Source organism: Ailuropoda melanoleuca, chromosome X (genome assembly GCF_002007445.2).
Source record: "Ailuropoda melanoleuca isolate Jingjing chromosome X, ASM200744v2, whole genome shotgun sequence".
In the NCBI taxonomy this organism is placed as follows: Eukaryota; Metazoa; Chordata; class Mammalia; order Carnivora; family Ursidae; genus Ailuropoda; species Ailuropoda melanoleuca.
The window spans coordinates 51,849,299-51,865,713 of record NC_048238.1 but is presented as its reverse complement, the minus strand read 5'-3'; the positions used below and the strand labels follow the sequence as shown (position 1 = coordinate 51,865,713).

Below are 16,415 nucleotides of genomic sequence, written 5' to 3'. Positions count from 1 at the left end.
GTCCAGGGTACTGATGTCTGATGATCGTCAACTGCACTGAAGAAGCAACTTAATATTCAACTTTAGTAGAACTAACGTTAACAATCTTGACTCTTTAAACTGTGAACTCCAACTTACTTGTCACTCTTCTTTCTTTGCTCTATGGAGATTGTAAAGATGGCATGAGATCGGGATGACTGGGAGTTCATAGCTGTGGAGGCCACAGTCCTACAGTTGTTGCCCTGCTCCAAACAGGAAACAGTATCCAGAGCGACTACAACAGTCTTCTCGGTGAGTCCCACAATCTAATTCAGAGAAAGAAAAAAATGCCCTTATGATTCTGCTTTACATACTTCATCAGAGATAGAAGGACTGGTAGGTTAAAAAATAATGCTTTGATGTTCTAAGAGAACCTCAATAAATAGAACAGTTGTGGTGATGAGGACCGTTTTAACTAGCAACTCTGTGGTCACTGCAAACCAAGGTCTCCAGTCTCCCCTAGGGACTTCCATAACAAGGGCACCAGACAACACTGGAGCTAGAAGAGATCTCTAGATTTTAGGATAAAGCAATGGATAGGTGCCTTCCAGGGAGGCCCCAAGTGAAGGTAAGCTTTAGCCCCGAGAACAGCAAGGGCAACACAAATACTTAACGGTATTTCTCTTTGCTACTTTCTCCACGTGACCCTATGCTCCTCCCCATACCTCTGACCGGTTTTAGACTTCATTTTCACTAGGGGAAATGCAGGAAAACAGGGTGCTAGGCTTCGTATTGTATCTACCCGAGAGAATTTGTACACGTTAAAATCTCTTGGAGCCCCTGGAGATTGAACTAGATGATTATGAAGCCCCTGCTAGCCCAAATATGCTATTATTTTATTACTCCATAGCTCCCAGATCTACATCTGTGGCCCTAATTCCTAGTCCTTCATTTTTAATTGCCTGCCACTTACACTTTGAAAACAGTGAATTATAAACCAAACGCATCTTCCTTCCACCAGCCCCGATTCTTTCCACTTCTGTTAATATTGCTATGCTTAAAACCTCAGATTCACCTTCAATTCCTCTCCTCCCATTTCGCCATACCTCATCTATCACCAACTCCCCGCCATTTTTCTTTTGAATCCGTTGCTTTCTTTTCTTTTCCACATCTACCTGCCTTATCCAGGTCGATCTTACTTCATGCCTGAAGAATAAGACAAAGTTTCTCCAAATGGCCTTCCTCATCCTAGTCTGTCTCCTTTTCAAGCCATTTCTGTTTCGTCTCCCTAAAATCCTGCTTCCGAAAATGTCACCCAAGTACTAAGTTCAGTGCTAGATAATGAGGATCTGAGGAGATTTTAGGACACTCTCCTAACCTCCAGGAGCTAACACAGTTGGAGAGATACGTGCGCAAGATAAAAACTTGGTAAAAGTGGCCATAGCAGTCTCACTTATATTCTGTCCATGGGGATGGAACACATGAAGCGTTAGCCTGGCTTCATAATCTGGTCCTAACACATCTATCACTTCTCAACCCAGAGCCTCGAATCCAGACAGACTGGGCTAGTCTTACTACCCCAAGGAGTATATTTTCTGCTTTTCTGCTTAACTACTCCTTACTACAAGAATACCCTTACTTCTTTTCTCTCTACTTATATTCCATCTATCCCACCTGAAGAGTGTTGACAAACTTGTTCTTACCCACCTGGATTTAAATAAAAAACGCACACTGCTTTGTATTGAAAATTGCACCTCAAATAATGCTTGGGATTTAATTCCTGCCTTGGCATGGGGCATAGAAAAGATCTTGGAACTGGGTTAAGACCTGGCTCAGTACCAACATTCTTTCTGGTGATGCATTTTGCCCAGGTTTCTTTTTTTTTTTTTTAAGATTTTATTTATTTATGTGACAGAGAGACAGCCAGCGAGAGAGGGAACAGAAGCAGGGGGAGTGGGAGAGGAAGAAGCAGGCTCCTAGCAGAGGAGCCCGATGTGGGACTCGATCTCGGAATGCCAGGATCGCGCCCTGAGCCAAAGGCAGACGCTTAACGACTGCGCTACCCAGGCGCCCCATTGCCCAGGTTTCTTATCCCCACTATCCAAATTGTCTTCCTGTATTCCAAGTTTATCAGGTTTTTTTTAAGATTTTATTTATTTATTTGAGAGAGAGAGAGGGAGAGCAGAGAGGGACAGTAAGAGAGAGAAGCGGACTCCCCGCTGAGCAGAGAACCTGATGCAGGGCTTGATCCCAGGACCCTGGGATCATGATCTAAGCCGAAGACAGATGCTTAACCAACTGAGCCACCCAGGCGCCCCTATCAGGCTTTCAAAATAGGTCTGATCCTTCAAGCCTTGCTTTTAGTACCTGGCTAATGACTTAATAACCCAGAAGGAAAAAAATCAGAAGCACGCAGGCTCCTCATGCGCCTGTACCCTAAACCTTCATCTTTCTGTGCAGTGAAGAGAGGAAGGGGAAGAAGATGGTTAAGACACAATTTTACCAAGTTTTCCCATCTATATAACCTACTCTCATCCACTTCCAGCCTTGGATCCTCTCCCTGAATACTCCAGCTGGAGCTAGACCCAAGCTCTGCCTGTCTTCAATACCGGCTTCTGGATTTGGTCCACTCCTACATACAAAACTCCCAACCTTGCCTCAAATTTTTTGCTCAGCTATAGCTCCTCATCCTGCATCTAAACCATATGACAGAAGCCTCTCATATAAGTCCTCTCTTCTTCCTGTGGTACTTATGGATTTTAAATTTTTTATAGTATTTTTTTCCTTTTTAAATATTATCCCAAAGCCTAGCATAATGTCTGTTATAGTGGCGGCCCAACAGAATTTTCTGTGACCATGGATAGGGTCCAAATCTATGCTATAGTAGCCTACAGTAGTCATAGCCACATGTAGCTATTAGGCACTTGATATGTGGCTGGTGTGACAAAGGGACTGAATTTTAAATTTCATTATAGTTTAGTTCACTTAAGTTTAAATAGCCATTTGTGGCTAGTGGCTATTGTACTGAATAGCCCAGGCTTAGACCTCTGTAAATAACTAATAAACATTTAATTGATATTAGCATTCTTTCAACAGGTAACAGGAAGATGATAAAACTTCCTTCTCCAGAAGCGCTCCCATCTAGGAATTCTAGATTAACAAAGGAAATTAGGATCACACAAAATCTGAAAGACTGAGATGTCAGTAGCCACTTAAAACCACAATGGCAAATAAAAGGGATATGAACTTTAGCAGTGGCCAACATTTTTCAATAACAACAAATAAGAGACAAACACACCTTTATGCCTTCTTTAGGATCCTCCCGTATATTTATTTGAGAGGCTTTCTCACGAGATGGGCATAGAAGATCCAAGATTTCCTCGTTGTAAATCTGGTATTGTTAAAAATAAAGTGGTTAAAACAAGATGTTAACAGTGGAAATCCTGGGGTGGTGGGATCATAGGTGATTTTTTAAATTCTTTGTGACTTTCTGTATTAAAAATTTTTTTACAACATATTATTTCTATAATTAAGAAAAGGACTCCAATCTCACATGAAACCATTTGACACAAAGAAGAATGAATTCACATATTCATTGTAACAAAACTGAGACTGCTCTCTTAACATGGTTTCTTGGGAATAGCAGACCCAATGAAAAGTTACATGAGTGCCCAAATTCAGTTCTTTGATGGTACCATAACAGCATCACCTTCCCTATTCTGTTACAGTGTTGAGGTAACGGGTCCTTAGTGGAGGGTGCAAATGGGAAGCAACCCGGAGAAGTGGCAACCAATACTTCAACAACCAGAACTTTAAGTATTTAGAACAGTGTTTAGCACATAGCAAGCACCATATTTGTTTGCTATTATTGCCACTGCTGCAATTTAACATACCAGGTTATTAAGTAATTTTTACATTTGATTACCTGACCACAACTGGCCTAATCAAGAGATTCAAGAAGTCTAAATCTTAATGATGTTTAACTCCCTGTCTTCCAACTCCACACCTCTGATACCTATTAACATATTAAGATTCAACTCCAGGGTGAAGTATTCACATACGATATATAATTTCATGCTTACATTATGTAAGTTTAATCATTGCTCGTTAAAGATATCACTACTATGGAACCAACTAGCTAGCTTTCCAAAAACCATAAATTTCCTGAACATGCGTTAGATATAACTGGCCAGTCCAGTTGTACAGTGATATTCATTAGAATGAAAACCCCACTAGGGTAGAGATTTTCATGTTTTGTTCACGGATATATCCCAAGTACCTAGAACAGGCCCTGTAATGCAGTAGGTATTCAATAACATCTATTGAATAAACACATTCTATTGTCACACAGCGCAATACTTCACTCATTTTTAATAACATTCTTCCTGAAGCAGAAGGTTTATCACTTAGGCCTCAAAACAGTAAAGGAAAATCAAATATTTTTCTGCAGACTCTATAGGGAATCAGCAGCAGAGGCCAAATTGGAATTAAAGAACTCCTATCATCTTTTTATGTGGCAATGCCAACTCCTCTAACAATCAGATTAAACAGACTATTCTGACAAGAAAAGAACTGGGCGGGAGCCAGCTCCCACTGAGCCAGTAAATTTTCTCTATCAATTTATTAAAATGTAATTTACTAAAAATGCAATTTACTAATTTGAGTCATGCCAGGAAAAAACTTGATTTGGATTTATTTTTTCTACCCAGAGATACATTTGAATTCAGTATAATTAAAGATAAATCATTTACCTCCAAGTATGACACTTTCAGGGTAAATTCAATGTCATTCTTTTTATCAATTTCTTTGAAGAGCAATTGTATTACCCTAGGAATGACCCCAACTGTTGGTTCATTCTCTTGCTCTGCAGTGTATGCACCTCCCATTGAATAGGTTTTTCCAGAGCCAGTCTGCCCATAGGCCAGGACGGTTGCATTGTATCCTAGCAAAATAGAAGTCACATGCATAGTGGTGCTCAATTTTCATCCAACCAATACACACACTTTCCTTCAGCAATTACTTGCCACAAAATGGAGACTGCTCTCTTAAGACAAGGGTCTCTTAGGAATAGCAGACACAGAGAAACATACGCATGCCAGGATTTTGCATTACTCCAAACCAGCAAAGAAGAAAAATATCAACCCCAGAACTTTGCCCTTCTTCATTGCCCTTAAAGGCTAGGAAGTAAAACACTTAAAGATACGGCTGAGATAATGAAGGTGGCCGATTCACTGCCAAAAAGCCATTCAGAGCTTTATAATTCTACTTTTAGCAATTCTAAATTATGGGAATTAAATGAAATTCTTAGAAGTTGCATAAATAGAAGGGATTCCAACATATATGTTTTTGATGACCAGTCTTCATCTGAAAAAGGCAACAAAGTTGACTTTTACAATCAATGAAAGCATCCACTCCCTATCTAAACTCTCAGACTGCATCTGGACCATATTATCAGGCTCCTTGGCCTTTTTTTTTCTTTTTAAAAGAACTTGTTTGTCTAAATGAAGACCTTCCTTGATATTCTGAAAGATCATAAGATGTTACATCAAGATTTTCACTGTAATAAATAGCCAGTATCACCAGCATGACCATGGGGAAAAATAATAACATTCTACAATCTTCTACAATACCACAGATATGTATATATAGTAGGAACTGGGGAAACCAAGTTTCAGTACTTTTCCCAAAATATTCAGGGCTCTCTGGTATTGGGAGTTCAGAGTACAAGAGCTGATTGAAAAATATTGGCTTTGTCTTTGCAACTGAGAACAATGTTAACCAAATATATATATTGGAATCACTATCTACTTTATATTGCCTCTAAAGACTATAATTTAATTCTCATAGATTCCCAAGTTAAGACAAAAGTATAGAACTACAGTGCTCTTACTGAGCTGTGAAGCAACATTCTAAGGAAGATGACCAGATAATAAAGGGTCTGGAGACCATACTGTCTCCAGAATAGCTAAAAGAAAGAGGGATGGTTAATTAGAAGAGACTTAGGCAGAATCACATAATCATCTTCCAAATGTGTAAAGAGGAAAAAGATTAACTTTATAGTGGAGAAGCCTGGCAGGTAAGATAATCGAATAATCAAAATGAACATCAGCAGTAATGAAACAAATCATCATGTGCTGCCCAATAGGATTCAATGGGAAGAATACAGCACCAATTCTGTGATATTCCTACTGCAGACATACAACCTGAATCCAGTCATAAATAAACATCAGACAAACCCAAATTGATAAACAGTTTGCAAAACAACTGGCCTGTGATCCTCAAGAGTCAGGATCACAAAATTTAAAAAAAAAAGACTAAAAAACTTTAGAATGAAAGAAACTATACAGAGAAAGTACAACTAAATACAACAAGTGCTTTTGAACGAGATCCTTTTACTCTAAAGGACATTGTTGGGACAACTGGTGAAACCTGAACGAAGTCTGAGGACTAGATGGTAGCAATGTAGCAGTGCTAATTTCCTGATTTTGATGCTTATATTGTAGTTTTGTAGGAGGAAGCCCTTGATTGTAGCAAATATACACTAAAGTATTCACGGGGTATCAGGTCAACAATTCATCTCGAATGATTCAGGAAAAAAAGTTCTTTACGCTGTTCCTACAACATTTCTCTAAGTTTGACATTATTGCTTTAATATTTTAAAAATTTGAAACGAAGTGTTCAGTGTGTCCTGAGCCATAACATCATTTAAAAAAAGTGAAAAAAATTAAGAAAAAATATATGAATTTGCCTGGAGGGATGAACTAACATCACTGGGTAAAAATTACAGGGAAGCAAATTTCATCTCAATATAATCTAGTGCAATTGGAGTTGTCCAAAATCCAATCAATGGGACCACCTTGTGAATCAGTGAGTTCCCCATCAAAGAAAAGAATTTAAATAGATGCTGGAAGCTCACTTAGAGCTATTGCTGGAAAGCATTTTTCTTTGGAGGCAAAGTAAGACTACATGATGTACAAATGTACCTTTCATCTTAAGGGACTGGTGTGCCGTGGTTCAACTTTTTTTTACATAGACCTCTGCTTTGAATCCTGAAAAACCTCTGTACTGGAATAACAGTAATTAAACACCTCTCAGGCACAGCTCCCTTCTTTAGAACCCTGCTATCCTGCGATGGTCTTCAACAACACTAAAGTCTTAGCTTCTTCAATAAAGATTATTAACTGGTCAGAGAACTGAGGGGCTTTAGAAAATATCCTTCTTCACCTAAAAGAATTCTATTCATCAGCCAAGATCTCTTTCAAAGTTTCCCTATGCTGTGAAATTCACCCCTAATACCCCAAGCAGAGTTAGTGCCATCCTTTTGGTTTTCCTAACACTTGGAAAGCAGTGCAGATTCTATTGCATATTTTTGACTTTTAAAATATTTTTTTTCTTAAAGATAAGTGCAAAAAGGTTAAAATTTTTTATGTATTTAAATTATGTATGTAGTCATCTACTTCTACTCCCACTCCTGGACTTTGAACTCCTCCAGGGCACGGAAGCTATATAATTTTTCTCTGTATCCTCAACAGGCTTCAGAGTACCAGGGCCTGAAGTAGGTTGGCAAACTGATCATCTTCAGCACCCATGAAAGAGCTTAGAATCTAATGAAGTCCCAGGACAAACAAGCAAAAAAATATATATACAAGTCAAAGATGGGCGGAACCACAGAAAGCAAATACAGTATAAAACTAGCATCAAGGGTACAGACTTTCGCAAATGATATTGAATTAGTTCCTAGGCTGTGGGCTTTTTGAAGACAGGATTCATGTTTCATCTATTCCTGTACTTGCAGCACCCACGTACAGTGGCTGACACAAAATATACGCTCGAGAACCGGTGGAAGAATTAAATAGCCTTACCTTTAAATATGCCTTTTATGAGTGGTGCTACTGCTGTATTGAAGACTTCTTCCTGTTCCGTAGAGGGGTCAAACACAAAATCGTAGGTAAAGGATTTGTCACTACCAACCACCACCTAGAGAAGGCAAGGGACAAGGAGTAAGAAAAATGAAAGGCGAGACCACGCCCCTCACTGCCATTTGGCCCCAGCTGTTCAGAGGCAGGCCCAGGACTCTCCTACGCACCTGAGGCTCCCCGGGTACGAAAGAAAGGCACATCTGGCAGCCCTCACTAATCTCTTTGGGGACCAGAGGGCGACATCGCAGTGCCACTCTTACAGGAATTCCCTTCACCTCTTCCTTCATGATCCTACTGCAGCACCGTCTCTGTGGGGAAGGGGAGGAGAGGGAAAAAGTTACTTGCTGATGAATCTTGGTAGGTCGGGAGGGGTGGGAGTTCCGGCTCGCCTTGGAGGGTGGGGTGGTTTACGGAACTCAGCAGTAGCGGTGGCAGCCTCCCCCGTCCCAGCGGGATCGCTGCCTCCGGAGAGTCACTGTCCCTCAGACTTGGCCACGACAGGACAGTCCCACGCTCTGAAGAGAGCGAAGCGGAGTCTGAAATGAAAAGGAAAGCCCCCAGCGGAGATGACGACAAAGAACCAAAGCCCCAGCGTACCGGGAAAGGCAGATCCTGAGCTAAGGTGTGCCCCCTTAACTCACCAAACTAAACGTCCCTTCCCCGGTCTCCCGCCGCCCTGTCCCATCCGGAGCTTTAACCGCCAAGTTTCAAATCGGTTCCTGAGGCGCCAGCCAATCGGAGCGCAGACAGATTGCGGGCCGAGCACGCACGTCGGCGCGCGCAGGAAGACGCGTTGGGAAGGGGAGGATCTGCGCGCCGCACCCTGAGCCCGCCCTTTCCGACCCACCGGAGCATCCGCTTCCGGTTTCCAGACTGAATTGGCGGTGAACGGAGCCTGAGGACCCTGGGGCCTGCAGGTGGGTGAAGTGGTATGGCATGTACCGCGGCTTGTGCGCGGGATTCCAGCAGAATGCGGGGTGGGGACCTGGAAGGTGGCTGGCGGTGAAGGAGGGGTCGTTCTAGGGGGGTCCCACCATTCCTGATCACATCTAGGGAATGTGGGGCTGTACCTTGCCCCGAGTCCCTATGGATAGTTGGAAACAACCTTCCCTTGGACTTCGAAAATTAGACGCTCCTGATTTCCTCCTCTCTTGAATGAAGACGGTAACATCTATTTTGCAGAATTGTTGTGAGATAGGAGATCATCTCTAATGGAGTAACATGTTGCTTGGCATCCAGATGTTCAGCAAAGTTAATTGTTTTCTTCCATATTTTTTCTTCTTTGTCTCTCTCAGTCTCTGTCACCAGGAAGTGGACTGAGCCCATAGACTGACAGTCTTGGGATGGGGTGGGGTTGTTTTTTGAAACTTGCTGGACTGCTGACCCTTTTGAACCATTTTTTATTAGCTTTGATTCACCCTTCCTTCCATTCCAGGGCCTTGCTGAAGATGGACAGCCGGATTCCTTATGATGACTACCCCGTGGTTTTCCTGCCTGCCTATGAGAATCCCCCAGCATGGATTCCTCCTCATGAGGTGGGAATGCTTAAGTAGGGGATTTATCCCTGTGGGCATGAGATGGTATATGAAAGGTAGGATGGCAGAGTTAGAAAGCTCAATAGAAAGTGAATTCTAGCCTTTGTTGTAGCCAGGGGACCCAGAAGTTGGATTCTGAACCATCCTCCTGCCAGAGTCTATTCATACCAGAGAATTCTGAAAATTTAGAGCCCTAGTTTCTATTCTCAAGGTAAAGAGGTGGGGAGCTGCTGGGCTGCTACCATTTCCCCATGCTATCCATCTACCCGTTTGGACGGTGATATCTGTTCTACTTACAGCTAAGTCCATGACCACAGCTTTTCCTGACTTCAAGGCAATGCTTTTGTAGTCCTGATGAAGGTGGGTATAAAATCTAAGGCTGGTAGTAAGATTTCTGGGGTTGCTGTGTCTTGCAGAGGGTATATCACCCAGACTACAACAATGAGTTGACCCAGTTTCTGCCCCGAATCGTCACACTAAAGAAGCCCCCTGGAGCTCAGGTGAGCTTGTGGAACAGTCATGTCTTTTTTTTAGGTTTTATTTATTTGAGAGAGAGAGAGAATGTGCACATATCGGGGGGGGGGGGCAAAAGGAGAGGGGGAAGCAGGCTCCCCGCTGAGCAGGGAGCTCGATGCAAAACTCGATCCCAGGACCCCGAGATCATGACCTGAGCCGAAGGCAGATGCTTAACCGACTGAGCCACCCAGGCGCCCCAGAACAACTGCATCTTATTTCAGGCCAGGTTTGTCTGTACCAGGCCCAGAAGTTGGCAGTGGTTAGGGGGATAGATGGGTATCCCATCTAAAGCGGGTAGGGAGGTAAGGAAACTTTTTAACAGGCAGAAAATCTGAGATACCACTTCCACAACTTCTGACTTCTCTCTGAGGAACACATAAGCCAAGCTGTCATACAGTGATGCTATTAGATGTTCTTGTATGTGTGATCTATATTGAGCCCCCCTTCTGTGCTCTTGTCTTACAGTTGGGATTTAATATCCGAGGAGGAAAGGCCTCCCAGCTAGGCATCTTTATCTCTAAGGTACGTGTGCCTGGTAGGCAATATGGGTTGCTAGTTCCCTTTGTTAAATTACCAGATTGCAGAACCCTGGTGTCCAAAGGCCTGGGAAGAGAATGATTCAGTAGACCTACAGAAGGGGCATCACGGGGACACCCTTTCCCATTTAAAACTTCTCACTGGCAAACCGTCTGTTTCCCTGTATTGTCTGTCTGTCTGTCTCTCTCTCTCTCACACACACACACACACACACACACACACACACACACAAATGCTAGCACCTTACATTTGAGTAGCGCTTAATTTTGCTTACAGCCTTTGAAATTCTCTCGCCTCAATCTCATATATTCTCTCCTTACCAACAGGTGATTCCCGACTCGGATGCACATCGGGCAGGACTTCAGGAAGGGGACCAAGTCCTAGCTGTGAATGATGTGGATTTCCAAGACATTGAGCACAGCAAGGTGAGCACAGCATCTGAGCTGTGGCGAGGTGAGAAGCCATCCCGGGTAGGAAAGGTTGGACAGCATTAGCCTAGTCTGTAACTTGATAAGAAGGAGTCTCCCCTGAGGAAGTCCATCAGGAGGAAGCAGCTAGTAGTGACCCCGAAGGTTGAAGTAGCAAACTGTTTTTCTCCTATTATGATACTGTCCTGGGTCCTATCTTCATTTGTACAAGCTGCTGTGTTCCTTCCAGGCTGTTGAGATCCTGAAGACAGCCCGCGAAATCAGCATGCGTGTCCGCTTCTTTCCCTACAGTAAGTGCCACTCTCTTTTTCATTTACCCGGCAGGGCCCTGGGTAGGAACTCTTTAAGTACTGATTACTAAAGCCCCCCCCTGCCGCAAGTTGAGGCTGGGGAATTGGGAGCGCAGGCCTGAAAGTAACCCGTTCTTGTCTTCCTTTTCTTTTCTCCTTTTCCCCAGATTATCATCGTCAAAAAGAGAGGACTGTACACTAGAGAGTTGCAGCCCGTAGCCCTCCACAGAGAATCTTCTAGGACAAGCTGGTTAGGCCTCAGGGAAGCCTCTTGGGAAACTCTACTCTCAGCCCCACCCTGGCAGAGCAGAGTGGGGAGGGTGGGAACATGGTGAGGCCCTGCCACCGAGAGCCAGCTAGCCAACTGCATTACCCAAACTGCTGCACTTCACGTTCCCTCGTTCTGGGGGTGAGCTTCATTCCCGGACATGGGAAGGATGATGCTAGTCTAGGTATAGCCTGTGGAGAGCCCTGCTAGAAAAGACCGCTGACATTTATTGACTACCACGTGCTAGACAACCACATGTGTCACATCCTGTTCATTAGAGTCTAGAAATCAATAGCGAAAAGGATCCTGGGGGCCTTCCATTTCATCCCATCATTGCACTACCAGTCTCCTACACTCCAGAGACTCCCTGGGGCTGTTTTATCCCCCCTCCCTCCTCCTCTCCTCTCCCCCCAAAAATTAAAAGGCAATGCTGAGGAAATGTTGGTGTGACTTTTGGATGATACTGACTGGGTTTTAAATGCTATTGAGACAAAAATAAAAGCTCTTCCCAAAAGGAGCCAGTGGAAGTACGAGTAACACTACCTTTCCCTCACACTCTGTCTGGCCGGCCCCTCGGGGAGGCCCGGGAACCTTACCTTCAGTGTAACTGAGGAATGGTATCGGGTGAGGGGGTACTGGGGAAGACAGTGCCCCTTCCCTCATGAGCTTTGGACATCTTTGCAGGAGGTGGTATTAATATAATTGTCTTCTTCCCCAGATTCTTTGATCTGGAACTAAATGAAGGGAGAGGTCTGGATGCATTCCTTTCAGGGACAGCAGTAAGAAACTGGTTCCCAATTTCCAGCTTGCAGGCTTAGTGGTACTGTTGACTTCCCCCTTCTCTCCACCTCAGGCCCTAGATAACCTGCCACCACCTTGGTTACCAGTCCATTGTTAGCGATTCCAGGCCAAACCTTATTCCATTTCCATTGGCATCTTTTTTTTTTTTTAAGATTTTTATTTTATTTGACAGAGATAGAGACAGCCAGCGAGAGAGGGAACACAAGCAAGGGGAGTGGGAGAGCAAGAAGCAGGCTCATAGCGGAGGAGCCTGATGTGGGGCTCGATCCCATAATGCTGGGATCACGCCCTGAGCTGAAGGCAGACAGCCAACCGCTGTGCCACCCAGGCGCCCCTCCATTGGCATCTTTAAAATACCCATTCAGAGTAGAAAGGTTTCTGATGAGGTATGCGGTGAAGTGCCACCATGGTGAAAGTCCCCAGTTTGCCTTGAAAGAATCCTGGGAAGCTTAAATATATATTTCCAGGCCCTGCCCTTGGAGAGTGATTCTGTTGTTCTGAGGTGGAACCTGGGAATCTGAATGTTTTTAAAAAGTCTTCAAATATGGGAAGCAGTTCTAAATAGTATATCGCTATGAGGAAGTTCTGGCTCTCTCTATAAATCCCATCTCAGCTTTGCTATGCGCTCTAGTCAGGTAGCAACATCCTTGTGAGCAAAGCTGGAGGTCGACTGCTTCCTGGGAAATCCCGCTCCCATTCTATCCTCCTGTTAGCTATGCTGCTCCCCAGTGGCCATCTGGAAAACTGCAGGCTGAGATTCTTGCCCAAAGGTATATTGGCTGAGTCTATTGAATGTTGAGGTCCAAGACTCTGCCTGCAGTTAACAGGTTTTAAAACAGCTCATCTAAGAAGTGTGGTAAACATGGTAAAAAGTCCCATGGGCCTAAGAGGCAAAAAGCCTCCTGCCCTAAATTGGTTCTCACTTTGAGGTACCTGGAATGGTTCTTTGTTGGGACCCCAGCATGATGCATTTGCATTGGAAAGGTCCAGGCATAGCCTGGAGGAGACATGCAATAACAGGCTGAGGCAAAAGGACCCGTCGTTTACTGAGGGTGTAGCTAAGAAAACCTGGGGAATGAACTGTGTCCGCCTTTGAGGTATCCCAGCTGCTGTGAGGACTGCTTTTAGCAGTCAGAGAAGGTAAGGTGGGATTCCTGGGCCCCGCAAGAACTTTCCACCCCACGGCTGCGAGACACAGTTGAGAAAGAACGATAGCATTTTCAGGGGTTCTGTTTAAGATTTTTTTTTAATTTTAGGTATGCTCCACACCCATCGGGCTGGAACTCAGCGACCCTGACATTAAGAGCCACATGCTCCACCGACTGAGCCAGCCGGGTGCCCCTCAGGGGTTCTGTTTTACTCCTAAGTTCAGAAATCATATGAAAGCTTAGTAAGTAAGTAGCCAAGTGTGTGTTTGTTTATTTATTTATTTATAAAGATTTTTTATTTATTTATTTGAGACAGAGAGAGAGAGAGAGAACACAAGCAGGGAGGAAAGGCAGAGGGCAAAGGAGAAGCAGACCCCCACGACTGAGCAGGTACCCTGACGTGGGGCTCGATCCCAGGACCCTGGGACCATGACCCGAGCTGAAGGCAGACACTTAACCGACTGAGCCACCCCGGCACCCCCCAGTAGGCCGAGTATTTAAATCTTAAATCTGAGGGTGGGGGAGATGGATTACTCGGAAGCCCAAATGCAATAAATTCATCAAATTAGACAGAGACCGAGTTATCAACAGGAGCAATGGCTTTTGATGCCTGACTGCAGAAGGCTCCAGTCGGATTTCAACCTCTGAAGTGTGTTAAGTTACAAGGGATGTAGATGGGTTTAAATCTCTACTAGGGGAGCAGCTTCTAGGAAACACAGAAGAATTCTGATCTCTCTTTTGCCTGAAGGCAGACCAGGGAGCTATTGTTGGCTGAGGTTAGTCCCATTTTCCCTTAAATATCAGTCAGGCCTGGCCGTCAACTCAGCAAAGGAAGTCTGCCTTCTCTGCATTACACTCCCTAGCCCAGCAAAGCTGGGAGAAAGGATACTCCTCTTCAGTGGAAATGAATTCTGGATGGAAGGGCAGAAGCTATGTGCTGGAATAGCTGTGTGTGTGTGTGTGTGTGTGTGTGTGTGTGTATGTATGTATGTATGTCCAGGTTCAGAGACAACTCTGGGCCTTTGTACTGCATGATGGGGAAATGAACCTTGAACCCACCCCAAGATAGGACAAGCCAAGGTTAACCAAAAGAGTAAGCAGTGGGGGGTAGCTAGAGACAAGAGTGCAACAGAAGTGTCATAAAGAGAAATGGGTATTACATATTTCACATTGTAACCAGTTTGGGCACTGGTTTCAAACATCACATTGAGGTCTCCGGATGTTTCTTCCCTGTCATCTGCAGAGACTTGTCTGCACAAATGAGAAATGATATAAGGGACCAGATAGTGGTAAATGGTAACTCAAAGTGAATAGGGACGGATTCTTTCAAGATGTAATGATGCCTCCCCAGGATACGAACCGTAGAAGCCTTGAACACATCACCTTTCTGTTTCCTGAGACTGGCAAGCTCCTCCCATGTAAACAACAAAATAGATGCTCCCCATAGGGATTGAGCTCTAGGTGTGCCAGAAGATGTGGGTATACCTTACCTTTTGTTGTTCAGATCAGTATTGTTACACACTAACACGATATCACCTCTTTCTGCTCCTACATCTACCCACTTATTGTGTCTCCTTGAAAGCACTGATGTCTACAAGAGAATGTGTTGTGGAGAGTTGAAACATTTAGTAGAGGTTTAGAGAGAATAATGTACCTGTCCTTCCTCTCTGCTAGTCTTACCAACCTCCCTATTGTTTTCCTCAATCCCCTTTTGAAATAAAACATAACACCCACTTGTGATGTCAGACCAGCCACTGCAATAGCTGAATCACGTGTGTAGCTAGAAACTTAGGCTGCAAAAGCACACTCCTGGCCAGCTGTGTCCCATAGCTGCAGCTGAACCTGCATAAGAAAATGTTTAGAAGGGAAAGAAATGTACCTTTTAAAGGTTAGAACTTAAAAGGCAAACCAAAAAAGGAAACCGTGTCTCTGAAAAGTGGCTGCTACGGCCACAAACCAAGCAGCCTACCATCCTAGGACAGATCCAATCTCAATATACTGTTTTGAATAAGGAAGACCCTATAGAGCAGCCGTCTTAAGGATGTAAAGCCTCTTGGACTTTGTGTTACAGGTGGAGATTATTAGATGGGGGCAGAGAAAACAAGAAACAAAGCAGGGTTTGGTCATTTGGGAAGGCTCCATATTTTTCTTCCCCTGCCTTATCCACAGATAATCCAAGATGGTGCTACCCTACCATTAATGAATAGGCCTAAAGGGCTGAGGTATAGGGTTAGTGATATGAGAGTAAACACTCAGTATTTGGTCTTCCCAAGTACGTGATCTGGTCAATTCCAATGATCACCTGCACCCGCGTCACATACTCTGCACCCCTCCTCTACTTCCAGTACTAGGCAGTCTTAGAACCATTAGAGGGGAGTGGCCCTTGAGCAGGTCGTCCTGGCTCCACTTCTCAAAGCTTACAATAGATAACTTCGAGAAGAATCCCTAGGGGAGTTGGCCGAGGAGGGGGCAAAAATGTACTGTGTGATGCCTTGGTGGTGGGCTCTCAACTGGCAGGAGCTGGAAGCTCTAGTACAGGAAGCCGGTGAGGAGCCCTGCCGTCCCCACTGTGAGGTGGGTAAGTAGGCCAACCAGCAGCCCGAGCTAGGAGGAGGAAATTGATCCCCCCCTGCCCCGGCACGCCCCCCCCCACTCTGCTGGCGGGCACTCCACACCATACCTGGCACACCTCCCTATCTCCAAAGCCCCACCCAGATACCCCCCTCCCTGCTCTGCTCTCCCAGGCACGTGAGTTTGGATTTGTGCAGAGACCGTCTCAGTGGTTTCCAGGAGAAGCCTCTGGCCTCGCCGTGGGCTCTGCGTGCCAGGGTGTATGTCGTGGCAGGTGGATGGTGCTCTGTGTCCCTCTGCCGCTCATCACCTTGCACGCTGCCCCGGGCCTGGGCGCAGGGCCACACCCCCTCAGGCCCTGCTCGGCGGGGTGATCCTGGTTGTGGGGCGATGGGGGTGCTGCAGCGGGAGGGTGGGGGCCGGGATAGCCAGGGCTCAGAGGGA

The 16,415-nt window shown here is 44.7% G+C and overlaps 2 protein-coding genes across 7 annotated transcripts in view; one reads left to right on the top strand and one right to left on the bottom strand.

Annotated features, from left to right (window-relative positions):
- The window catches only part of KIF4A (kinesin family member 4A), a 108,819-nt gene extending 100,153 nt beyond the window's left edge, over window positions 1-8,666 (bottom strand). The window contains exons 1-7 of one of the 4 annotated variants that reach the window (XM_034649094.1): window positions 8,519-8,666; window positions 8,267-8,413; window positions 8,045-8,185; window positions 7,821-7,935; window positions 4,710-4,900; window positions 3,257-3,349; window positions 118-284 (exon numbers count right to left, since the gene is read on the bottom strand). In XM_034649094.1, coding sequence (XP_034504985.1) covers window positions 118-284; window positions 3,257-3,349; window positions 4,710-4,900; window positions 7,821-7,935; window positions 8,045-8,164 — 686 coding nt within the window. In that variant the 5' untranslated portion in view covers window positions 8,165-8,185; window positions 8,267-8,413; window positions 8,519-8,666. The other 3 variants (XM_002918014.4, XM_019798329.2, XM_019798328.2) reach the window with 3 other exon arrangements.
- On the top strand, window positions 8,654-13,619 carry PDZD11 (PDZ domain containing 11). Of its 3 annotated transcripts, none has more exons than XM_019798331.2 (7): window positions 8,654-8,794; window positions 9,313-9,412; window positions 9,829-9,912; window positions 10,394-10,450; window positions 10,792-10,890; window positions 11,123-11,183; window positions 13,509-13,612. In XM_019798331.2, exons 2-7 carry the CDS (start codon window positions 9,326-9,328, stop codon window positions 13,547-13,549), a joined length of 429 nt encoding a protein of 142 aa, XP_019653890.1. In that variant the 5' UTR covers window positions 8,654-8,794; window positions 9,313-9,325; the 3' UTR covers window positions 13,550-13,612. The 3 variants fall into 3 exon arrangements, with proteins under 3 accessions (XP_019653890.1, XP_002918059.1, XP_034504989.1); XM_002918013.4 differs by lacking the exon at window positions 13,509-13,612 and adding an exon at window positions 11,351-11,890 and having other exon boundaries at window positions 8,659-8,794; XM_034649098.1 differs by lacking the exon at window positions 8,654-8,794 and adding an exon at window positions 8,880-9,041 and having other exon boundaries at window positions 13,509-13,619.
- Window positions 13,620-16,415: the final 2,796 nt, after the last annotated feature.

Excerpts from the sequence above, each read along its gene's own strand:
- PDZD11 (XM_034649098.1), top strand. The coding sequence starts at position 9,326 with ATGGACAGCCGGATTCCTTATGATGACTACCCCGTGGTTTTCCTGCCT. Across the intron at positions 10,451-10,791 it reads TAGGCATCTTTATCTCTAAG|GTGATTCCCGACTCGGATGC; the intron begins GTACGTGTGCCT and ends CCTTACCAACAG. Across the intron at positions 11,184-13,508 it reads TGTCCGCTTCTTTCCCTACA|GTATGCTCCACACCCATCGG; the intron begins GTAAGTGCCACT and ends TTTTAATTTTAG.